A 26708-nucleotide genomic window follows, 5' to 3' on the forward strand; every position below is an offset into this window, starting at 1 on the left:
AAACAAGAATGAAAAATATGCACACATAACCTAAATGCGGAATTTTGGGTATACCTGAAAGACGATATATGTTACTGGTTTCCCAAAATTTTCGGTATACCTGACAACAGTATATGTTACCAGTTTTTCAGAGTTCTGGGTACACCTGAAAGACGATGTATGTTACCAGACCCATGGTCTACCTTGAAGAGGGTAGGTGGTATAAGCTCCGTAAGACAGTTTTATTTTTGTGAGAGCGAGGCATCTCACCCAGTCTCCAGTCCTCAGAGTTAGGGAGTCAGAACTACCAATGTGTCCTAGGTGGTAGATTCAAGTCTTCTGCAGAAGTTACAGAGTGCATCCTAATTCTAGTTTTAGCCATTGGGGAGTATTCTCTTGGTCGTGAACCGGCCCCTTTGGATATCCATACGACTAGTCATACGGGGTATTAATTTGAAAAGCATAATAGACCCCCGTGTGGTCTTGGTCCTCTACGATGTCGAATGTCTGTGCATACCCACAGAGTAATTAACAAGAAAAACATAAAGTCAGAACACATTTGAGAGCCTTCAAGTATACACACAATGCTTGATGTTGCATTTGTTATAATATGACTGTGATTCATTCATGTGATGCATAGCTTAGTAGTGTTTTCCTTTACATTCAAAATTGTTATAACAGAAAGGTGATTCATTCATATGATGTGTCTCTCATTAATATTTTTCCTTTATATATTAAACCATGAAATATTGGCATTTGATGAACTGTACATTCATAACTTGTTTGAATGTTTGGCAGTTCTTATATCAATGTGTTGCACATATACTTGTACACATGACACTGAGAACATTCATATTGATATTATGCTTCTTACTCAGATGAGGTGTAGTCTAACTTCATCTGAATTATTATTTTTCAGAAAATAGATTAAGATATTGGGGCAATTGCGGTCACCGCTGCAGACAGTGCCATGAGACCATATCTTCTATGGATTTCCTGAGGAACTCTGACTTTAAATTCATTAATTGTATTATTTATGACTTGTGATATTATAAAGCAAGGCTTTAATTTGCCTAATGATATTGAGTTTGTGTTATCATTTGTAACCCGCCCACATTATTTGACTGAGGGATTAATAAAAATATTTCCGCTGTGGTTTAGAAAAAAATTTATTTCAAAATTTTTGAGTTAAATATTTGAAGTGTTACACTAAGGCTTGCATCAAACTAATCCAAATTGAATATTTCTAAGTGGGTAATTGTTTTCAAAAGATTTTAAAAGAAACAAATAAGACCTGGGTTATTGAACTTTGAGAAACGAAGTGGATGGAATGGTGATTTCTTTTAGGTATCACGAGGCTCAAATGGGGCTAACAAAGAAAGTTAGAGAAGACATTCTTGAATGTAAGGCTCAAAGAAAACTAAGTGGATAAGGGATCCTCGACATTTCTTGCTTGAGATATTTGATTACAGAGAAAGCACTAAGATTTTTTTAACTTTCTCATTTTTTTTTTCTTTTTTTTATGTGTTTAGCATTTTTTTGTGAGAACTTTTTTCTTGATGCTCTTCTTTATAAAATAAAAAAATGCCCTAGGATAAGGCTTGAATGGGTAGGTTTCTTTGTAATAAGTGATTTGGGTTGTTGATGCAAGTGTTTCAATAAAGCATTTTAAAAATATATTTTCGATAAAAACGTTTGTGCAAACTGTGCATCAAATAATAAAAACTGGTTCACACTAGCGGTGGAGTCCGAGTCGAACTCAGAGAATGGGAAATACTTTGTATTCAAGCACACAATTAAACTATGCTTTATTGTCAAAAATAATAATAATAATAATCAATTAATTGAGTAAATAAGGCAGAGAGTGCAGCCCTCTGCAGAGGACTTTAAACAAATAAATAAGTGGCCTTATTACAAACCCATCCTCCCCCCCCCCCCCTCTTGGATTTGCTTAACTAAATTTGGTCCACCCCATATTGGATTCTAAATCCAAGAGGGGACCACATGGAGGGCGTCTCACCCTATGACTTAAGCTTCCTTAATTCATTCAAATTAATTTGAAATTCAATTCTCAACTAAATTTGCATTGAGTTTCATTCCAAATTGGAATTCAAACTCAAATCAAAATTAACCAAAATAAAATTCAAATTCAAACCCAAATTGAAATTAAATCTTAAAATAAAATTTAAATTCAAATTGAAACTCAAAACAACTTGAAATGCAAATGAAAATGAAAAATCAACTCTAAATGAAATTAAATTCTAAATTAAAAATTCAAACAAATTTTGAAACATAAAATTCATCTTTATTTATTGAATAATTATAAAAAATTCATAGGTGTTACAACTTGGCCATTTTTCGGTCGAAAAATAGCCAGGAAATTTGTTTATTTATTTTGGTTTTTTTTATGCTTGACCCTTTTGCTGCCTTTATCGGCCGGTATGACCAATACCAACTGGAGCTAGCTTGGCCATTTTCCCGCTGGTAGATGGCTGGGAAATATCCAGCTATCTCGTTCAATTTTAAACTTGTGTTTAGTTTACTGACTGTGAAATGTTTATGTTGTTAGTATCAATGCCAATAGGCTCACAATTGAATAAGGGTTGAGTGCTCAGCTGAGTTTATATATATATATATATATATATATATATATATATATATATATATATATATATATATATATATATATATATATATATATATATATATATATATATATATATATATATAAGCCTTAATTTTGTCTAGAGCATGAACCCTCAGCAGCCCAGAGGTCGTTCTTGGTCACGAGCAATGCAAAATGATGGTGAAGGTTTTCCAGCAAGGGATAAGAAGGAAAAGGGGTGGAGGGAAGGGAGGGAGGCACGGGGCTTTGGGCTGTTGGAGAGAAGAGGTGGAGGTGTGGGTGAAGGTGGGATGAGAGCAGCCAATTATGGTTGGGAAGAGCAAGAGGTCGCTGTGCTTTGTGAGAGGAATGACAGTGGGGGATGTGCCTTGAGGTGGTAATAATAGATGAGACCTGGCAAGATGTCGGCAGTGGTAAGGGTGGAAGTGGCAGGTGAAGTCAATGATAGTAGTGGTTCAGATTGCATCGAGCAGGTGGAGGGGAAGGTGGTTTTGGACACGACACGCTAGGGCTGTGGTCCTTGGATTGCAGATGGAAAAGGTGGCCACCATCGAGACCCCCGACTGTCTGGAAAAGTGGCTTAACCAAACTCCAGATGGACGAGTTCTACCCTGAGCGAACTAACATGAGTGATAAGCCTGTTTAGACCTTAAGTTAGGCCTAGGGGTGGGCAACATGTCGGGCGGCCCGATGGGCCAAGCCAACCCTGCTCACCATGGGCCGGGTTTGGGCCAAGCTTTTAGGTCCAGGCCTGTTAGGTACCAGGCCAAAACCTGGCCCATTATATACGCGGGCTGGGGCTTCGGCCGGTCCAATGGGCCTGAGTTATTTATTATTTTTTTTATTAATATAAAATTTTAAAAAATAAATATTGCATAGTAACTTGATAACATTACTATTTACCTAATGAGTTCCATTAATTTTATGAAAACTAGAAAGATAATTAATTGAGTAAATGAAAAGTTGAAAACTTGTTAATTATTACTATTTACAAATGGATTTGAGCCAGGTCCGGCCAGACCCAGCCCGCTTCACATTGGCCCGTTGGGCCAATAGGCTGGGCCATCTCCAGGTCCGGCCACACTTAAAGCTCAGCGGGCCGATCTCTAAATGGGACCAGGCAGGGCCAGCCCGATGCCCACCCCTAGGCCTTACTACTGGCTTAGGTTTGCCACAACCTAAGCCCATGCAAACAGCCCATTTTACTTGCAGATTTGATAATAAGTGTCAGAAAATACAATTACAGGCAATGTGGCTAACCACTGTTTTCTACTTAATCAGGGAGGTCCATCGTACCTCTCGTATACAATGTCAGAAACCCAACTCATGATGATGACCAAGCGACATGGGATCATCCTTGGGAGTTGGTAGGGCCCATGCTCGAAATCTGACTTAAATGGTGACCACATCACGACAACACCCCCCAACCCGCAACACCAACTTTAGATGATATTTTGAAAATATCACAAAAACATATTATTTGAGAGCGGTATTTATCTTTTTTTTATCAGCAATATGATAAAAATGGCATACGTCATTTTTAAGATATGTTTCTAAAGTTTAAAATTTTCTTCCATTTTCAAAATTTTGAATTTATTTATTGTGCAGAGATTTTGATTGCTAAAAACCAAGAAGAAACGAGCATTTCGAAGATGGTATGAGAAACGCACACAGCTCGCAAATACACTAATTTCAAGCACCTGCATGGACAATAAAACGTTTCACATGAGCAAAACATAGCCCGAGTAAGAAACATAGCACGGATAGATACTACATTAATGGATCATAAAATGTTTCACATAATTAAGCAGATAGCCCGCGAAGCATAGCCCAAGTCGGAAAGGTATAGCGTGCACAGATACTATATTATTGCACTCTCTCTCTCTCTCTCTCTCTCTCTCTCTCTCTCTCTCTCTTGTGGCATGCGCACCATCAAGGTACAGCTAGCAGCTTCTTTATATCTTTCTGGAAAACCAAAGCAAACGAGCAAATTAGTCAGTCAAAGGAATCAAATTTCTCTTCGCTTCAAAATTGCCTAGTACGTACGTCTGTAGTGTGATCAACCAACATGAAGTTAGTAACTAGTTTACCTCAATGCTCAAGGGTGAAGTTGTGGGTGCATAGCGGTCAACAACGTGACCTTCCTGATCAGCCAAGAATTTGGTGAAGTTCCATTTTATGCCGTCGCCAAAGATGCCACCCTTGCTTGATTTCAAAAACTTGTAAACAGGAGCAGCTTTATCACCATTAACGTCCACCTGCCAAAAGCAAAGGGTATATACTGAGACTCGGACCAGCAAACACTTCTGGGGAAGTATTTCATAAGAAGCCATGACTAAATTTAAACAACTTAGGCATCAAAGTTGCCTATATATATATATATAGGCAGCCAAAATCCTTTTGTCGTATTTGCAGGACCAGAACTTATCCAACCAGGCAAGCAGGAAGACTGAATATTCAAACCAGCACTCTATCGTAGATTATAGTTATTCCAAACCTAATGACTCCCTGTATAGTTCCAATTTTTATCGGATGGCTCTTGAAAATTTTCCTTTTCAATGTATTCAGATTTGTCACTGGCTCTTATTCACTGGGGAGCCAAGGTACTTGATAATAAATTACTCCAACAAGCCCGGTTACTCTCTTTTCAACTTGTCATTCATAATATATGGGATACCAGGGAACTGTATAAGATTTTTACCTTCAGATTTCATCATATCACAAGTTTTGAATGAAGCTAGACCACACCTTCTACAGATTTTGGCTACTAGTCAGCACCCAATTAAATTGAATTGGCTTTACGCAAATCCATGGAAGCGGCCACCCTCTGGGTGGATCATGATATCGATAGCATCTAAAGCAGATTACTAATGGAAAGTTGGTTTTTCTATCTGAAACTCCTCAGGCTTCTTTCTTCTGATGGGGTGCCTTTTGAGACCCTTGGACCTCAGCATTCTTGAGTGGCATTGGTGGTCATTACTTTGACAGTTGATCCAGCTGCCTGATAAAATTATTGTAGTCTTTAAGACATGATGTTGCATGTACCATCTCAGGAGCAATGAATGGCTCCTTACAACATTCATCTTTACAGCACTCCATTATTCAACTCTTTTGTTTATTCAAAGCATTCTCCTGTCGTTGAATTCCAAAGGAACGCAACTACATCCCTACTAGGCTGGTTAAGCTAGCACACTTGGGACAAGATCATGTATGGAACCACAAACCTCCTGACTGGTTCCCATCCCTAGTGGAACTCTAAATTGTATTATCTACTTTTGTAAATTGGTCGGGGTCTGCCTAACCCCAGATGGTCGATTAAAAAAGAACAGGGAAAAAAACTAATGACTCCAAAATAGGGTTACCAGAAGGCACCCTAGACATGGGGAAGCATGCTTCCCCGAGACTTGGTTCAGAAGTGCAAAACGTGGCGCTTCTGAAACGCTAGGGGAAGCGTTGTTTCCCATTTCCCCTTGTTTCCCATTTAGGGGAAGCGCGCTTCCCCTAAATGGGAAGCGAGCTTCCTGTAATGTGAAGCTCACTTTCATAATGACTGTTTTGCCTTTTAAAAATTTAGTTTTTACCAAAAATTTAATCATTTGCCATTATAAAAGGGAAAGTTGAAACCCTTTTTGACTCTCTCTCTCTCCCTCTCATCTCGACCATCAGGCGAACCTTGCCTCCAGCGACTTCCAGCTCTGGTGATCATGGTTGTTTTCGGGTACGGGCCCTCTCTCTCTCTCTCTCTTTGTCTCTATGTCTCTCGCTTAGTCTCACTCTCTCTCCCTTTGTCTCTATCTCTCGCTCTCTTCGTCTCCCTCTGTCTTTGTCTCTCGCTCTTTGTCTCTCACTCTATAAGATCTGCACCAGAAAACACTGAGGAAGAAAAGTGTTGCAGCAAACGATTCTCCACACTCTTCATTAGGGTTGTGGGTTACTTTAAAACATTAGGTATTTTATATGATAGAAATACCCCTAATTAATATACAAGAAACAATACAATAAGACTAGGATGTCAAACAAACTTTGGATATGGATCTGATAGATCACGTATCAATACCCTCCCTCACATTGCAGTAAGAACCATAAACAACTTACTCTTTAAGTACCAAAACCTTTCTTTAATCCTTTTGTGAACAAATTTACAACTTGATCTTGTCCCAACAAATTGAGTAGAAATCTCCCCATTTTTAATTGTTTCTAATAAAGTGTTGATTTATCTCTATATGCTTTGTTCTACCATGTTGAATAGGATTGAAAGATATTTTGATCGCAAGTTGATATAAATCAGATAATAGATATCTAATCCAAATGATTTTAGATGTTGTCGCCATTGACCTGTATTCAGCTTCAGTACTTAACCGAGCTACTACCTCTTTTTTTTTTACTGCTCCATGTAACCATGGTTTTTTTCAATAAAAACACAATATTCAGAGATAGACCTTCTTTCATTTGGATCCCCTGCCCAATCAACATCTAAAAAGGCTATAATTGTTAAAACACCTTTATCACTATCATTTCTCTGATAATAAAGTTCATCACCAAGAGTGCATTTTAGATATCTAAGGATTCTTTTGACAGCCTCAATATGATTCACACGAGGACAATGCATAAATTGAGAAACTTGATTGGCTGCATAAATAACATCAGGACGAGTAAAAGTGAGATATTGAAGCATACCCACAATACTCCTATATCTTGTAGGATCATCGAAAATGTCACCTTCATCACGTATAAGTTTTGTTGCAAGACACTTGGAGTAAATATTGGTTTGCAATATTTCATTCCAACCGGATTGAGTAGATCAATAGTATACTTATGTTGTGTCAACACTAATGAGTCTTTTCTTCGATCAACTTCAATGCACAAAAAGTATTTGAGATCTCCCAAGTCTTTCATTTTGAATGTACTATTTAGCACACTCTTGACATCATCAATATGTTCTTTGAAATTTCCTACAACTATGATATCATTTAGTAATACTATAATCCATTTATCACCTTTGTAGATGAACAAGGAATGATCCAAATGAGATCTTTGAAAACCATGCTGCTGAATTTCAAGAGAAAAACTCTCAAATCATGATCGAAAAACCTATTTTAGCCCATATATAGCTTTGTTCAATCTACACACATAATTGGTTGGATCTTTCTCATTATGCTCTTGTGGTTGCTCCATATGCACCTCCTCCTTGAGGTCTCTGTGCAAAAACACATTTTTAATATTCAATTGACTTAAATGCCAACCATGATCCACTGCTAGAGAAAGAAATACTCTGATAGTTTTCATCTTCACTACTGGACTGAATGTCGCTTTACAGCCCAATTCATGTTCCTGAGTAAAACCCTTTGCAACCAGCCTTGCCTTGTATCTCTCTATGCTGCCATCTGGTTTTTATTTTATTTTAAAGACCCATTTTGATCAAACTACATTATTTTCGACAAGTCTTTTTACAATATTTCATGTTCTACATTCATATAAAGCTATGTCACATGGGTGCGGGTGCGGGTGCGGGTGCGGGCGCGGGCACGGGCGCGGGCACGGGCGCAGGCACGGGCGCGGGTGCGGGTGTGGCCGCGGGGGCGGGTGCGGGGATTCGGCACTTCCAAAAAAACCTGGGTGCGGGGGTGCGGCAAGGGCAAAAATGTAAAAAAAAAAATTATATATATATATGGTAGTTGTTAAGGTCCATGACATTTATGCCCAACTTACTTTTTACCATTTTTTTATCTTATATGGTTGTCCCCAAAGATGAAAGTGATGAGTTGTGGAGCCTGATTCATTGTTTTTGCCCTTGCAGGAAGGGGGGTCCGGGGGCTCCCCCCGACGCGGGTCCCGCTGCACAGTCAGCGGACGGGGGTCCAAGGGGGGCGCCCCCCCCCCCCCAAAGAATTTTTTTTAAATTCTGTAGCCCATTTCATACGGCAAAATTTTTTAAAAAAAAATCCAAAAAAAATTGGACAAAAATGACCCTGGGTACTGTCAACGCACCCAGGGTCGGGTTGACCGCACCTGCGTCGAGTCGCGTCGACGCGGGTGCGGCACCCTGCTAGCCGAATCCCTGTGACAGATATAAAGCATGTATTTCTTCATTTATAGCCTCAATCCATTTGTAATTTTTGAAGCATGATTGTATGATCGAGGCTCTTCATGTTGAGATACACGCAACTAAAAAATTTGTTGGTTCATGCTGAAATTTTCATAACTTACCCATCTATCTATAGGATGTCGCACTCTTCCAAACCTTTTGTTTATTTGTTCCTATCCAATGTGATCATTTTCAAATTCAATATTTTCTTGTTATGGACTGCTCTCAAATGCATTTTCATATTCAACATTTTGAATCATGTAGTTGTATGTAATTCCCTTGAATCTTCCTTCTATGCCATCTAAATGATCAACTTGTTGTCCCCTCAACATTTTGCTGGTCTGATCCTACATGTGCACCCTCTAACCTATCATTGTTTCCATCATTTGATGTTGTTGTCCCAATAGAGAATATATCATCATTTAATCATGGCTGATATAGTTGTTTTGATTGCAATTGAACACTTTGTACATTGCTGCCTTTTGAAACAAAATCATATTCATCAAAAACAACATTTCTGGAAACACGAATGTATTTATTTTCAATGTCATAGCACCTATACCTTTAATAATCGTCTGTATATCCAACAAATTTGCAAACATGAGCTCTTTTGTCAAACTTGTTTCCTAAAGAGGCATCAATGTGAACATAACATGTGCAATCATAGGCCTTTAGATAATTATAATCAAGATGTTGGCCAAACAATTCATAATGTGGAGATTTATATTGCAGGAATTTCATAAGCAACATATTTATGATATGCATGGTTGTATGGAAGGCCTTTGTCCAAAGAAATAAATGAACAAATCGAGCATTCATCATGGCTAGTGCACTTTCAATAATGTGCCTGTGTTTTTTTTTCCAGCAAGTCCATTTTGTTGAAGTGTCTTGGGACAAAATACCCTTCTATTAACTCTATTCTCCTTAAGATATTATATAAAGTTATTTGAAGAGTACTCACCCCCACCATCACACGAAAAATTGAAGATGGGTAAGTAAAATTGATTTCTAACCATAGCACGAAAGTTCTTAAAAATTGTAAAAACTTCATGCTTATGTTTCATAAAGAATATTCATGTATATCGAGAATGGTTATCAATGAAAGTGACATAATATCGGCTCTCGAAAGAAGAAACAGTTGGGGTTAGTTCCCATACATCAGAATGTACGATTTCAAATAGTTTAGAAGCTCATTTATTATTCGAAATAAAGGGAAGTACATGACTCTTAGACATTTGATAACTAGGACATATTTTATTTAACTCAGGACTCAAACTCGATGCTGGAATCAAATTACTAGAAACAAACCTCTCAATAAAGGCCTTATTATAATGGGCTAAGCAACTATGCAAAACATTTGACTTATTGGACTCTAACTCATTAACCAAACAACATGACTTTTCAGCATCTTAAATTGGAACATGAACCAACGGATTCTCCTTGAAGAGATACATATTCTCCCGTCTTTCTCCTTTAGTGAACGTCTTCTATGAAGATACTTCACATAAACGAGTAAAAACGACACAAGAATTGGTATCATCAACAAGTTTAAAAACTGAAACAAGGTTTTTTCTTATGTTTGGAACAAGGAAAACATTTGATAGACAAAGATTTGAATTAGACATGGGAATGAAAGCATTTTCACTATATGTTATGGGGTGATTGAGTGCCATCTCCGGTAATAACTCTATCTCTACCAAAATAAGAAGACAAGTTTTTAAGTTTACCTGCATCCCCAGTAATATGATTTGCTTCATCGGAATCAACGTACCAAACTCCTTGATCATTCTGGTTTAGATTCAAGCTTTGCTAAGGAGGCCAATAGAAGTTGTCTATCCACTGGTTTCGCCCCTAATTTTTCAGTCTTTTTTGGTGCACTTTTATTCTGTGAACTCTGCTCTCCAACATACCTGGGATCATCCTTATACCAGTAGTTTACTTTAACATGTCTAGGTTTTTTGCAAATATAGCATATGGGTATTCTCTTACCCTGATAATAAATGAGGTGTATTAGGAAGTGGGAGCAGCCAATGTCCTCCATGATTACCTCCTCGCCCTCTCCTTTCTATCTACCTCGTTCTCTCATGCCTCCTCTTCCTCTCCAAACTAAGTACTTCCCACCAGAATTTAGAGCAACCATGATTGACGAAATAAGTACATTATGATTGTTTGTTGCTTCTGCAGGATCCTCAACAGATCCTCCTCTTAAATTCATCTCAAATTGCAGCAACTTATGACGTAAAGCTTCAAAAGTGGACAGCTCATCAAAACAAGACAAGCCAGTATAAAAAATGTTGTATTCGGGCCCCCAATCCATTAAAGACCTGTTGTACCTTGTCTTTATTTGGAATTATGCAACCAATCACAGCAAGTTGGTCTATGATTTCCTTCATATTATTAAAGAACTCCATGATAGACATGGAACCCTTTTTTAGATTCAAGAACTCTCTCTTTAGAAACATAACTCTGGCCTCAGAAACCTGTGAAAACATTTGCACAAGTTGGGTCCACAACTCCATAGTTGTGCAATCATCTGAAATGTTTACCAAAACCTCCTCTGACAATGTAGACATGATATATGCCACCAACGCTTGATCGCATTTCATCTAGGAAATATATTCTGGGTTCCAAACCTGTAAAGATTTAATAACAACCCCCTTTTTATCATTTTCTTCCCTTAATATAAATTTCGGTGGGGTCTAAATCGATCTATCCAAGTGATCAGAAAGGTTTTCGCTCTGAATAAAATGAATGATCTGCCTTTACCAAGTAAGAAAAATTGAGGTATTTAATTTTTTCGAAACTAGCCGGTTGAGGAAGCTTGCTGAAAGAACCAAAGAGGAAGAAGAATCCATGGCAGGTACAAGAAGGATGAACAAAATCACAAAAAAAATGCTACAATAACAAAATTTGTCTACATTTTTTTTTACAGATTAGGGACAACTCACAAAAACATCAGATAGATGCAGCAATAAGACAAGAATGATTAATAATCATAAATAAATGATTATTTAAAGGTATGCAATAATGATTATTTAAAGGTATGTGATATTAAGAAATTAATTATCGCTATAAATATAGGGACGTTTCAGAAGATATCATATCCAATACAAATCTAATTTGAAAATCTGTAAGATAAAATCAGATTTGAAGGGAACAAGCAAGAAAAAGAACCAAATATTCCAAATAAGGAAAACAAAGAAAACCCAAAATCGATCTAGGGTTTTTTTATTGAAAAGAATACAGATTTTTTTTAATCAGTTTCAGACAGAACAATTAATCAACAAACAAGATAAAAATAACATAAACTTAGATCGATATATTTGATCTATATGTTTTTTTTATTTTCTAGAAAAGAATAGGAGAAGCGAGAAGAACGTGAGGAAAGGAGAAGGAATAGAGAAAAGGAGGGAATAGAGGGAATCAAAGAATAGGAGGAGCCAATAATTTCTTAACTCGCATGGATGGAGGAATCAAAACCCTACTTTGATACCATATAAGATCTGCACCAGAAAACACTACGTAGATAAGAAGAGAGAGGAGGAAGAAAAGGGCCACAGTAAACGATTCTCCACACCCCTTATTAGGGTTGTAGGTTATTTTAAAACATTAAGTATTTTACATGACAGAAATATCCCTAGTTAATATACAAGAAACAATACAACTAAGAGAGGTAATATAGTCAAGCTAAACATAACATAATACAATAGGACTGGGATGTCAAACAGATTTTAGATCTGGATCCAAATCTAGAACCGGATATGATAGATCACGTCTCAATACCATCCTTGTCTCTCATTATCTCTGTCTCTCGCTATCGCTTTCTCCGTCTCTCACTCTTTCTCCATCTCTTTCTCTCTCTGTCTCTCACTTCTCTCCCACTCTCTCTGTCTCTCACTCTCTCTATGTCTGACTCACGCATTTCCGTTGATTACATGTGGCAAAATTTCTCCATGATTGTTATAGTTAATATTGTTTTTTGTTTTGGTTTTTCATGTGCTTTGTTACATCATCAGTTGACTTAAAATGGCTATTTTTTCAGTTTTTTCATATTATTTATGTATTTATGGTAACTTGTTTTTGTTGATAAATATATTTGCAATTCTGCACCAGTTATTGTTAATGATTCAGTCTCTCAAGTTAACAATTCTTTTCCTCACTCTTATTGTATATCATGTGTTTTTTGTTTTAATCTTCATGACATTGTTTGTAACTATAATCTGTATATCCTTTTCGCAGGTGAGCATTGCAAGATCTTTTTTATTGCTTGTGACCTATAGTGGGTGGGTTTCTATTTGCCTAGATTTCCAAGTGTCCTCCACTATTGTGAAATTAAATTAAGTTTTTTAGTGCTTAAATGAATTTTGTACATTTAAAAATTTAACCATATCTCCATATAATCTTTTAGTTTATTGAATTTTCTCTTGCAGAGATCACAACCTCAAATAACAAGTCATTTGATTCATTTCTTGAAAAAGGTACATTTCTTAATGAAATTTATAAGATTTCTTGATGTATTAGTTGTTAAATACTTGCATTCAGATGCATTTGTTAAATGGTTGCAATAGGAATATGAATTATGAATTCTTAATGTATTATTTATTAATTGTTTGCAACAAGATGCATTTGTTAAATGGTTGCAACTTGCAACAGGAATATGAATTATAATTTTTTCTTGATGTATTATTTATTAAATGTTTGTAACATGATGCATTTGTTAAATGGTTGGAACATGAATATGAATTATATATATTTTTTGATGTATTATTTATTAAATGATTGCAATAGGATGCATTTGTTAGATGATTGCCTTGCATACATGATTCAGTTTTGATTTTGATAAATTAGAAAAATATACATTTTCGATTCTCTTTCGATTCTTACTCGCTTCCCTCTTCGTTTTCCCTTTGAATCCTTGTTCGCTTCTAATTTGCTTCCTAGGTCGCTTCTCTTTTCACTTCTGAGACAATTTCTGGTTCACTTTAAAGTACCTCGCTTCCTACTCCCACTTCCCTGACTGGCAACTCTACTCCAGAGCCCATGGTGTAACAGGACAAGGATTCACCCCTACAATTAAAGGGCTAAAGTACTATTTTTTTTGCCAATGAGAGAGCACATGCACAAATGTATGAAAGAGGATAAAATTCATACAAAAGAGCATGACTATGAAGAAAACTAGCAATCGAATGGAGAAAATTACACCTGCTTCGGAAGGGATGTGTCAAAGATAACACATTGATTACCAATAACAACAAAATATGGAGGGATTGTTGGAATCGTGTCTCAAAATTATGCATTTACCGAGCTTATATCATGTTTGACTTGACCAAGCCACCTAGCTAGGCTAAGCTTATGATCATGCTTGATTTGACTTTGACTTTATAAACTAGATGACAGAGGTATTGATTAGTGATTGTTAAGCTCTTAAATGAGTTAGTTGTTACCTGGCCATTAACACTTAATTGAGATGGCTGTTAGCCATTAGCCATTAGGATATGATCATTACATATTTATTTATAACTGTTATTGGTAACTTTAAGACATTTTATTAACCTAAACTTATATATACCTAGAATCCTTTGTGATTTGGATCTATCTCTTATTCTCTGGTATCTCATCCATCACCTTTCCTATCTAAAGCTAATCAAAGGTGGTTGTATCATGGTAGGCAACCTCTATAGTGCAAGTTGGGGTCGTGTTTAACGCAAGAAGGCATGACTTGGTTATATCCTGGAAGCAAAGTTGCAATCAACCCTATTGCACCAAGGACTCGATCCTAGAGGTGCAACTGTTGCTTTAAAGAGAGCACTCAAATATGTGCCTACAAGCAAATTCCTTATAAGTTTGAGCATATATATTTCAACAATTTTAAAGCAACACTTTCATCATTCGAGAATAATCACGTACTTAATCTCTATAGAGGGAACGCCACAAATCTCTTTCTCTCTCTCTGCCTTGTTGTCACGTTAGCTCCATGTTGGTTTTTATGGGTTTGGTCTGCTAAGAGAGAGAAATGAAGGAAAGGCGAGAGATATTAAAAAAAACAAATCTTTGTACCCCAAAACGCGAAAAGAATTTTGTGGGTCCTATTGTTCCTTGACCTCTCTCTCTCTAGTGCATTTGTGAGGAAGCGGAAGGGAGAATCAGTTCCCCTCTCTCTGCGCCTTTGCGGCCATCGAAATGGCAGCCTTCGCTTCGTCGTGCGCCCTAGGGTTTCCCTCTCTCTCTCATCCTGCAAAGCCCGCTCTACCATCTCCAGATCCCTCTTCGCCCCAATTCGAAGAGGCTTTTGTGCCTGCCTATGCCTCCTAGTGCGCTCAGAATGCCTTCATTCGTGTTGAAGATGGTTGCATCATCATCACCTGTCACAACGTCTTTGCCTCCTTCGAAGCCCTGGCCGCTTCAATCACCGCCAAAGTCATCCTATGGTTTGTTTCCATGCCCACTAGGGTCACCCGAAATGCCTAGTAGCTCCTCGCCACCACCATTGGCATCATCTCACAACCGCTCCTGCTTGGTGCCATCGCCCTCATGGGCCTTGGCGCCTCCGTGTTCACCAAGACCTTGACCTTCATCGGCGCTCAGAGATCACATTCCCTAGCTTATCACCCTCACCTTCTGCACCCGGAGGTTATCCTCCTCTCCACCTCCAGCATCTCCACGAAGTCCGTCCTCTGGTCCCTGCCCATACAAAGGTTGAAGCGGATCACCCTCATCATCAACATCCTCACTGTGAAGGAGTTCCCCCGAAGGTTGTTCCTCTAGATCTTACTACCCGAATTTGACATCTTGTGCACCCACCCGATATTCAAGCTAGAGAACGGGAAGGACAATCGGTCCATTCTTCAGTTCATCTACAAGAAGACGAGGATCAAACTCGAGGATTTGTGGGCTAGTCGCTGTGATCAGTTTTTGGATATCTTTGAGGAGGGATGTCGAATGGTGGAGATGCCTTGTATAGAGCCACACTGCGGAGATGGTTTATCACACGTTCAGTGGGGAGGATGTTGGGCAGATTGTAGTTGCAATCAACTCTGATCAACACAAAGGGTTACAATACTCTATTGGAATTGGTGAAGAATACAAGAATAGACGACTTTGATATGTATTATAGGTTGTTTATGTACAATATGAATGCTACGGAGCAGATTGAGAGGTTGGAGGTGGCATTCGATTCGTTGAAGAAAGAGTTGTTGGCCATTTGCACGATATACTCATGAGGCAGATTTTTGATGGTGAAGTGGGGAGGTTGGATGGTTTCATTCGACTTGCTTTTTTGTATTACTTTTCTCATTTGGGTGATCTATCTAAATTCAACCAGATTTAGATATCTCAGCCTATAGATAACACCATGAAGAATACACATGATAATTTGGAGCTTGTTGTTCAGTAATCCAATTGCAGAAAAAGATGTGATTGATCTATATATTTAGATTAATGATAAAATCCACTTAATCTTCTTCAAAAAGAATACAAGATTCACGTATATTATATGCATGGCATTCTATATTGAGCTGGCTATTCGAGTTACTTTAGCTTTTGATTAGATTGACTTGGTGCTCTGTTATTTTGTCCCATCAACTGAAATTTTCACTTTACAATCTCCTAAAAAATGTGATTTTTTGTGGTCTGCACCATGGTGAGTTGCATATTTATGCAGCATACACAATGATTTATTCTAACCCTGTTGTCTTTTTATTTTTTTTCACTTGAGTTTGTTGCTCTAAATGAATTTGAAATTGTTGGAAAAAATGGCTTAAATATATATACTCAAACTCATAAGGAATTTGCTTAGAGGCACGCATTTAAGCGCTCTCTTTAAAGCAACAGTTGCATCTCTAGGATCGAATCCTTGGTGTAATAAGGGTGACTGTAACTTTGCTTCTTCCAGGATACAACCAAGTCACATCTTCTTACATTAAACACGACCCCAACTTGCACTATGGATGCTGCCTACTACAACACGAACACCTTTGAGTAGCTTTAAATAAGAAAGGTGAAGGATGAGATATAAGAGAATGAAAGATAAATTCAAATCACAAAGGATTCTAGGTATATATAAGCTTAAGCGAATAAATGTCTTAACGATCATAAATAAATGTCTTAATGTTACGAATAAAAGTCCAACGGTCACAAATAAATATGTAACGATCATATCCTAATGGCTAGTGGTTAACGGCTATCTCAATTAAGTGCCAATAGTCAGGTAACGGCTAACTCATTTAAGAGCTTAACGGTCACTAATCAATACCTTTATCATCTAGTTTAGAAAGTCAAAGTCAAATCAAGCATGACCATAAACTTAGCCTAGCTAGGTGGCTTGGTCAAGTCAAACACGATATAAGTTCGGTAAATGCATAGTTTTGAGACACGATTCCAACAATCCCCCACTTAGATCAAAATTATAGAAAAGGTAAAACTACTCATGAAGCTCCTGTGCATAAATGAAAGTACATTTTGGGTTTGAACCTTCACTTAGTGTTATTTTGTCATTATAAGACTAGATCATTAGTAGCTTAGCTTTGAACTAAAGATCCTAATAGACTTTTTAGACTCTATAACACATACACACATTCACTTCAGGTGATATATGTATCTACCATATATGAAATTGTGCATTAAGGGCCCTACGCAGTATCTCAAATTCATGAGTGCTCTAGAGACAAGCCTAAGTCTCAAAGAAGGCGACCCCACCTTCACACTCATATAGGTGACTCTGTCAAAGGTGATAAACTTGTTTGAAACACCTCAGTCATAAGGCATAAGGATCTCATTAAGAGTTCTATATAAACTCATCCTACAGATCACAAGTTTTAAACACTTGACATCAAGAATGGGATAAAGATATGTTCTATCTTTATATTTATAGAAGTGTTTATCCAATTACTCTGGTGACTTGTTCTTCCAATTGAACCACTAGACTTGGTTTGATCCATATAATGTGGTTGGGGTTTCCATCACGTGTAATTGTTTTTAATATGCTTTAGCCCCATTCCCCTTGATGTACATATCATCTCTCAAGGGACCTTAAATGAGTGTGCCATTAATAGGCAAAGAATTTCATTGCTCAATTTTTTCAATAAATGTACTCGAGTAATTTTCATCATTAGCCAAAAATTGTCTAGATACTTCCCCCTTTAGACTTGGTTTGATCCATATCATATGGTTGGGGTTTCCATCACCGGTAAATGTTTTTAATAGGCTTTAGCCCCATTCCCCTCGATGTACTTATCATCTCTCATGGGCCCTTAAATAAGAGTGTCATTAACAGGCAAAGAATTTCATTGCTCAATTTTTTCAAGAAATGTACTTTGAGTCTTAACATTTTGTTATTCATCTAAATTATCTACGTACAACATTATGAATATGTATGCAGATAACAATGATAGTAACAATTAGTGGAGTCATCATTATCTTCGATTTTCGGAAGCCCGGTGCAGGGCAATGATATTTGACTAAAAACAGCAAATTACTCCATTTTAACATTAGCACCGATAATAATGGGAAAAAGAGGCCACAGAAAAAATATTGCAGCAAATAATTTGTATGCAGTATTGCATTTACCTTGTCAAAGATGGGGAACTCAGCTTTAAATCGAGTGCATACCACTTGTTCTATCTGCTCATTTGTCCCTGGCTCTTGCCCACCGAACTGATTGCATGGAAATGCCAGAATTTCTAATCCTGCACTCAACATGCTCATTCAGGTTTATATGCATCAATATACGAGGATATGATAAGTTAGAATTAAGATGGGTTACATGCACAGAAAGAGTAGCTACCATCGTTATAGTTCGCAAAACATAAGTGTTTAGTGTTATTTAAGTTCCCTAACCAATACAAAGCCCACTTGTGGAAAAACTATAAACCAAATTATGTCAAACTGACAGTGCTATTATAAAGGCTTACATGTCCTTTGTCTTTATGTCAATAATAATGAAAAAACATCTGAAATACATCGAAAGCCAAATTGTGATTCAAACAAGAATAAGAACATCAGCAAAGTGCATCACATGAATGAAGATAACATAGGGATATAACTGTACAAATAAATCCCCCTGAATTCAAACAAAAACAAAATAACATAGCGAGCACTATAAACTAATCCCAGAGGCTACCAACTGAAAATTAATGCCAGGATAAGAATGGAACCTTTGTCCTTGTACTTCTCGTACAGATCATTCAGCTCCTTGTAATTTGAATTGGTTAGTCCACTGGAACAAAGTCAGGCATAGCTAAGAATTGTTATGAATGTCATAAATACCAGAAATCCAGACAATGGCAACCATAAAACTCAATGGAGCAGGGGACATAAAACTAACAAGTGATAACAGAAACAAACAGATCCCACTGATAAAATGGAATTCATTAAGCATGTTGCTCATAAATTTCAGAGACTACCCATTTTGGACCGTGCTACAAAAAAAAAACTCCCACTCCTCCACAGAAAAGGAAAAGAAACTCACCACTCAGATGCCACATTGACAACCAGCAATGCCTTTCCCTTGTATTTGCTCAACTCAACATCATTTCCGCGCACATCCTGCCCAAGGCGCATGATATCACCATTAGAATCACAAACAAAGAACACATGTACTATGTCACATGGGTGCGGGTGCGGGTGCGACACGGGTGCGGCGCAATTTTAAAATTTTTGGACACGGGGACTCGGCTATATATATATATATATATATATATATATATATATATTTATTTTATTTTATTTTATTTTTTTAAAAAAGATATTATTTTATTTTATTTTATTTAAAAAGTGCACAGTCACAGCACTGCGCACTGTGCACAGGCACTGTGCGCACTGTGCACAGGCACTGTGCGCACTGTGCGCACTGTGCACAGGCACTGTGCGCACTGTGCGCACTGTGCACAGGCACTGTGCGCACTGTGCACTGGCACAGCACTGTGCACTGTGCACTGTGCACTGTGCACAACACTGTGCACTGTCTCTTTTTATATAAAAAAATCATTTTTTTAGTTTTTTCAATAGACATTTTTGGACTCGGTCAAAGTTGACCGAGTCCAAAATGTGGACGGACTCGGCCTCGACTCGTTGACCGAGTCCGACTCGGCGTTGACCGAGTCCGACTCGGCGTTGACCGAGTCCAGGCCGAATCCGAAGCCGCACCCGTGTCCGCACCCGTGTCGGGGCGTGTCAACTCGGGTGCGGCACCTCCCTAGCCGAGTCCGTGTGACATAGCACATGTATTACTGTAAATTTTAGATATTATTAATAAATAAATAATTCATCTTTATCTTTGAGTTAAAAATGTGTTTCTATTGTTTAAATCTCATTTATTGGTGTTTAAATGCTCAATTACTCATTTTTGGCTAACAAGGGTAAAATTGGTATTTTTAAAACTATTTCAAATATTTAACAATCAATTATATTACTTCTGATCAAAAACATGTTTTTAAGAGTTTTGTAAAATATTGGTGTGATATCATTGAATTTTGGAATTTACTAGATAAATTTAATAAGTTAAAAATCTTAATTTTTAACCAAAGGGGTATTTTGGTTATTTTAATCAAAAGTACTATTTAAAACATTTAATCTATGTTTTGTAGTAACCAAATTTGGTGAGATGGAGATGTTGGTGTATGCAGCATTTTCTGCTCAGCAGTTAATATTTATTGGTAGTTCACCTTATCTTTCTAGATTTTTTAGGATTTTATATTTTTAGAGTTTTTGGCATTTTCGACCGCGCACCAAGTGTTTGGTGAATTGTTGTTTGAGCGGTTTTTGCGGATTTTGAAACCCCTTAGTCTTTTGAGTTTCGATTTGTTGTTCTTCACATTATTAAAGTAAGTTTCCTTAACTAAACTTGTAGAGAGTATGTTTAGGCACTAATTGCATAAGCATGATGTTGTTGTGTTAAATACTTCACTGAATTGCAAATACAATTTATGCGCACACACCACACGTAGTTGTGGATATCTAAGGGTGTTATGGTTGCCTATATATTTAACTGATTTGAGTGCAGAATATACTAAAAATGTGATACTTACGTCAAGTATCAAAACAGCTATAAGCCTATATGCATTGAATGCAATGTGAAATGCAAATCGGGTAAATGCCCGTGGTAAGTACGTGGTGCAAATGCATCACCCAATAAATTTATTTTTATTGTATGCAACACTTTCCTCATCATACACATCACTTAGTTGTGGATATCTAGAACTGTTGTGATTGTAATTCAGAGATCATGTTGAGCATAATTTGAATGTATGAAAATAGAAGTGTTTTTCTTGTCGTAGTTCAGAGATCATGCTCGTCATAATTTTAGATAGCGGAATATGGAGTGTGTTTATTGCAGGTACATGTTTGAGCATCCATTTGTGTGAATGAATGTTACATAAATTGATGTGTTTGACATGACCATATTTAATACTAGTGTGAAATAATAATTGTGTAATCATGCACGAAAACATGAGCGATAGAATCATATTCATGATAAGATTATGGCAATACTGTTATGCATGGACTGATACGTCTCGTGCTCTCATAAACGAACCATGATTTGTGTGAATATTATTAATATATGCATATATATACACACTATATGTGAGACATTATGCATGAAATACTTGTTTTGCATATTGATTCATGTAGTTAAACAATGCATATATGACTTGAATCATGTGTGCATAACTCAAACTACGTAGGAGTTACGTATGCTGAGGTTTAGTAGATTCGTATTATGAAATCGTATTATGAAATATACATGTTCACATATGCATACATAGATCTCATGTTTTGTTTACGCATGCTTCGAGGTTCAATTTACGAAATGCAATATTCCTTGTGGCGATGATATGATGCGTAGGATAATATGCTTTTGTATGATATGATTTAAATGCTACGTGATATGAAATTATGAATACATGCGATAAATGTTTAAGTTCAATAGTGAACTACGGTTCATGAAACCTTATTGGTTAAATGTGTGATTTTATGATTTAAGTACCATATAAAGTTATGCATATTGATTGTATACATGGTTGTACCCATGTTGGTGGCTATCGACCATGATAATGGTTAACTGTATTGATTCATATATCACAATAGTTTTCACTGGATATGGTACCCGTTGAGGAACTATTTCCAAAGAATTCTCTGTGAGGGTGTGCATAACCAGATCAGGTAATCCGGCTAGAGCGGTAAGTCTATATGAGGAAGTACATTGTCCAAAAGCCGGTAGCCCGCAAAAACGGTATATTCCTGTGAAGAAGTGCATTGTCCAAGACCAGGCAGACCATCCGTCCAAGGCGGTAACTCTCTGTGAAGTTGGATATTTTCCAGACCAGGCGATTCGGCGTGGATCTTGTGAATATTTATATGATTAAATGAAATGTTATGGTGAATTGTGATGATCTTCTGAATTGATTAAGATAGTCAGTTATGAATCTATTGATTTGGCTTTTCTGTTGTAGCATGATTATATACTGAACTCAGATGTGAGAATCAGATCCTTATTGATTTTAGATCTTGATATGAGGTTATGATTGTGACGCTTATGTTAGCGTATAGGTGAATGACATATCACGCTTACAAATGACTAGTTTTGACTTATTAGGTGAATGATACATCATGCCTATATAGTTTTATTGCAAATGATTGTATTATGATTGTTTGAGTGAATATATCACACCTATATTTCATGATTGATGTGTACCATGAATATCTAACTAAATTACTTAGAAGGTATGTGTGTGTTTCATGCTGGAATGGTCAAATGTGATTTGACTTATTGTTTATAAGAATTATGAATGCATATGAAAATAATACAATGGTCTGAATGTCTAAGATATATATATATATATAAGCAATGACTTGTATGACTTGAATGTATATAGATTATGCTTTATTACGTGAGTTAAGGTTGAATAAAATATTAAGTGATGAAATGTTTTTAAATGCTTTATGTTCGAATACTTTAAATGAATGACTCATAGGACGTTGTTCCTTTGTCTATCACTTGACGATTGATGAATAATATATCATGTCTTAATCTTTAAATGCTTAATATATTTTCTTTAAGTTTGAATTTGGTTTGCTTTACCAGACTTTAGCAAGTCTGACCATGTTTTATGGGAGACAAGTAATGCAGGTAAAGTATAACGAGTAGTTGGAGCGAATGATTGGTCGAGTTGCATCCTCGAGGGTCCACTCTTACCTTGCGATCTTGGTAGACATGATCTTTTCGTTCTAAGTATTTGATCATGTAGAGATTGAATTATTGTTTTTATACTCTGATTTGAAATGAAATTAAAACTCTTCATATTTCAGTCTTATATTGTATGTGGGTTGAAATGTGAATATCCCGTACATTTTGATTTAATTGTTATCTTTAGTGTAACCCCACCCAAAGTCTTTGTTGTTTTTTAAAATTGTTTCCGCATTATAAGATTGGATCTACTTATACTTATAAAAAAAAATGGTCTTGAAATTTCAATATTTAAACAATAATTAAGGTTAAAATTTTGGGGGTGTTACAATTACCCTCCCCTTATGTGTTAAAACAAAGTAAAAGCAGGTAAAAAAGATCAATTTATCCACTACAAACACAAGTCAGCAGACTCAACTTATTATGAAAACAAAATCAGTGTTGTGGGTGTCTTGAATTTTGGACCTATTTTGATCCATGACCCAGTCTGAAAATATTTTGGAGATTGTATAATGGAATTTTTCAATGAGGTTTGTAGTGGTCACGGAGGACTTGGCTTCCTTCTTTTATGAGGAGTCACCTCTTTTCTTTGAGAGAGAGGGAGAGAGTTTCCTTTTTTCCTTTTTTAGGTTGTATTGGGGGTTAGGTTCTGAGAGCTCTGTATTCTGCCATTGTATCTCACACCTATTTGCTAGTGGATTTTGTCCCCCCTTCCCCTGCAGACGTAGGGTTGTGTCAAACCATGTAAATCTCGTATCTTATCTTGTTTTCTTCTTCTCTTTATCATGTATTTTGCTTCAACTTTGTTTGTGGTTCGCATAACAGAGATAAAGCACAGGCCAATTGTAAATCAAAGACAAATTCTCATAAAACTCCTAGCAACCTTAATTAACCTCAAATTAAGAAAATAATATCTACAAATAGTAAAGAAACATGAACATTATATCCCAAATACTTGTTTCACAAGCCGCACAAAGACTCACCCATATTTTGCCCGCCAACCAAAGCTAATAAATCATGATGATAAATTAGAAACTTGAGGCCAAGACGAATTATTTCTGAATAATTTAGCCAAATTCTCCCTCCCAAACAATCACCACGTGAAACTAAATTTACAAATTACATAGACAACCCAAATGTGCAGACCATTTCTGAATAATTTCACAAGCTTTTTTCCTCCTTGACAAACATAAAGGGAAGCCCAAGTTTCAACAATAAGCTGAAATTTAAATCGCAAAAATCAAGAAACAACATTCTTTCTCCACAGAGATCCAGAGAGGGAAGTACATCAGTTCCTTAGAATTACTAAGGCGCACAAACTTATACCTGAACCAGTGAAATCAATATAAACCAACCAAATTCTTTCTCGTCCACAGTCCTCAGAACAAACTAAATTTTCACAACACCGCAGAAATCAAACCTAAAAGGATTCAAACTCTGAGTAATTCAAAGAAATATTCACCATGAGGTCTCTAATTCCCTAAAACCGGAAACAAAATCATTTACAAAGACCTCTCACCAGCCGCAAAAAATAGCCATAGAACCATATCCAGAGAGAGAGAGAGAGGGTAAAAAAATCAAACATAGCCGTGAATTCGAGATAGGAAGAAGTGGACGAGAGGAGGTAAGGGAAGCGCGTGTAAGGTACCTTCACAGTGAAATCATGAATTGATTGCTGCGGTTTGGAGGACTGGCTCGCCATCGAGGAGACGGATCGCGATCGGACGAAGAGAGGCGTCTGAGGAGCAGCTGATGGCAAAGAGGAAGCGGAGAGATGCGTCCCGTACAGAAAGCAAGGAGGAGGAAGAACAGAAGAAAGAGGGAAGATCGGAGATAGGATGTGTCGCTGGAACGCTGCTGCAATCGAAGGAATCGCGGAGGTCCTGCGAACCGAAGCAGGGAGCATCAGATGGTGCAGAGCAGGAAGGAAGAAAAGGGAGCGGGAGGAGGAGGAGGAGGAGGAGAAGCCACCGGCCAGCAGTCGGGCCGGGGTACTTCCGTAATTATAGCCGTGAACCCCACCCCACCCGCGTTCGTGGTTGGTGTTATAGACGTACACGTCTCATCTGTTTCTGTCTGTTTCTGCCGACGCATCTTCAGCTGACAGATCAACGAATTGGGAAAAAAAATCGTGGACAAGCCGGACATCTCCGTTTCTGAAACGGAGTCGGGTCTAAAACCCGGTAAAACAAGAAACCCGTAACGTGAAATCTTAACCTAGGTGGTAGGGCTGGTAAATTAGCTGAACGAGACGAGCTTGAAGTGTTACGCTTAGCTCATTCTTGTGGAAAGCCCAGGCCAGTTAGAGCTCATAATGTGTCCGACTTAAACGAGAACGAGCTAACTTGTTTATGAAAAAGATACATTGTTTTAAAGCTGGAAAAAATAGGATTACAACAAGAGCTGAACATGAATAGGATGGCAATGGACTGGGCAGGGACGGAGGACAAGGTCTCTAGCTCTGCCCCATCTCAGAATTCGAACTTCCATCCTTGCACAGGGATGGATTTTAACCTTCACCCCGCCTCCATCTTCATTTCATGTCCTCCATTCTTGATCCAAACAGGGTTGGGGGGGGGGGGCATTTTTCTTTGGTCCATTGTCATCCCTTAAAAGGATTGAGGATGCGGCAAGGCGGGCGGGGATCAGGACAAGACAGGAAAAATCATAAGTCCATCCTCGCCAGGGGATAGATTTTAACCTTCATCCCCACCTCCATCCATGTTTCATGCTCTTCATCCCTGATCCAAACGAGGCAAGGCCCCTTTTCTCCCAATCCACTGCCATCCCTAAACATGGACCTAATCAGGAGCGACTCAGTTTGTTTCACAGCCCGTGGGGACACACACCAATGTCAACTTCCAATAAGAGAACACACATTCTGGCACACACGTCACAGAGAAGCAAGTAAAAGGCGGTTTCATTAAAAAAATTGGGTAATTTTTCTAATATTGAATTTTCTTGATAGAGAATAAAGTTTTCTTGCCAATTGTCGAATAAAAACCTATTGTGAACCACCATTAAACTCAGTCGCTTAACCTGACTTAATTTTTCAAAAATGCCAAGCACTGCAATTCTTTGTCCTTCCCTATGTGAACACCCCAAAATTTTCAAAATTTTATAAATATTCCATTTTTGCCCCTAACCTCCATTTTCTGAGTAAATTGAGTCATTTTCGCTCAAAATCCCAGTTTATCTCTCAGATTTACTGGAATCAGATCCATTTTATATATTTGACCCAATTTCAAATTTGGATGCAGTTCAAAATCTAAATCTGAGCCTCGTTATCCAAGTTTTAAACCAAAATTTACAAAAATATCAAAAATAATTTCTGAAAGGCTCAGATCATTCATTTGGTATCCGTATGGATCCATTGCTTTGTATTTCATGATTCGAAGTCTAAAATTTGAATATCTCCTCAAATTTTGAATAAAAAAACCCATTTATCTGAAGAATTTTTCAAAAAATAGCCTTGAATCTTCAAAAAACCCTTCTTTTTGTAAATATTTCTCAAAAAGAAAATATACAAAAAAATATAGTTTTAAATCGCTGATTTTTCTTTAGTTTTAGAATTTTATGATAAAAACACAAAAAAATACAAAAATATAGAGAAAATAAACAAAAAAATCAAAATAACAAAGAAAATTACAAAAAAATAAGTTTTGAAAACCCCTTTTTAAGAAAACTCTTTTTTTTTAGACCCTCTTTTTGAAAAATTAGGAAAATTTGCAATGGCTTTTGCCTTCTCTCTCTCTCTCTCTCTCTCTCTCTCTCTCTCTCTCTCTCTCTCTCTCTCTCTCTCTCTCTCTCATCGACGATCGGTTGAGCCTCCCTGA

At 37.2% G+C, this 26708-nt stretch overlaps 1 protein-coding gene across 1 annotated transcript; it reads right to left on the reverse strand.

Moving 5' to 3' along the window:
• Window positions 1–4353: 4353 nt before the first annotated feature.
• On the reverse strand, window positions 4354–24898 carry LOC149822222 (putative phospholipid hydroperoxide glutathione peroxidase). Its single transcript, XM_089980748.1, has 6 exons — window positions 24521–24898; window positions 19156–19232; window positions 18842–18903; window positions 18255–18373; window positions 4696–4863; window positions 4354–4570 (listed from the first exon to the last, which is right to left on the reverse strand). The coding sequence occupies exons 1-6, from the start codon at window positions 24776–24778 to the stop codon at window positions 4538–4540; spliced, it is 717 nt and encodes a 238-aa protein (XP_089836874.1). The 5' UTR covers window positions 24779–24898; the 3' UTR covers window positions 4354–4537.
• Window positions 24899–26708: the final 1810 nt, after the last annotated feature.

Source organism: Nuphar pumila, chromosome 11 (assembly GCF_984573655.1).
Source record: "Nuphar pumila chromosome 11, dmNupPumi1.hap1.1, whole genome shotgun sequence".
Lineage (NCBI taxonomy): Eukaryota > Viridiplantae > Streptophyta > Magnoliopsida > Nymphaeales > Nymphaeaceae > Nuphar > Nuphar pumila.

What these genes read in the sequence shown, in the direction of transcription:
- LOC149822222 (XM_089980748.1), bottom strand. Translation starts at nt 24,778, where the DNA reads ATGCTCCCTGCTTCGGTTCGCAGGACCTCCGCGATTCCTTCGATTGCA. An exon ending in GTCAATGTGGCATCTGAGTG is followed by an intron (nt 18,904 to 19,155) that starts GTGAGTTTCTTT and finishes ACTTTGTTCCAG; the next exon opens with TGGACTAACCAATTCAAATT. An exon ending in CGAGAAGTACAAGGACAAAG is followed by an intron (nt 18,374 to 18,841) that starts GTTCCATTCTTA and finishes TGTTGAGTGCAG; the next exon opens with GATTAGAAATTCTGGCATTT.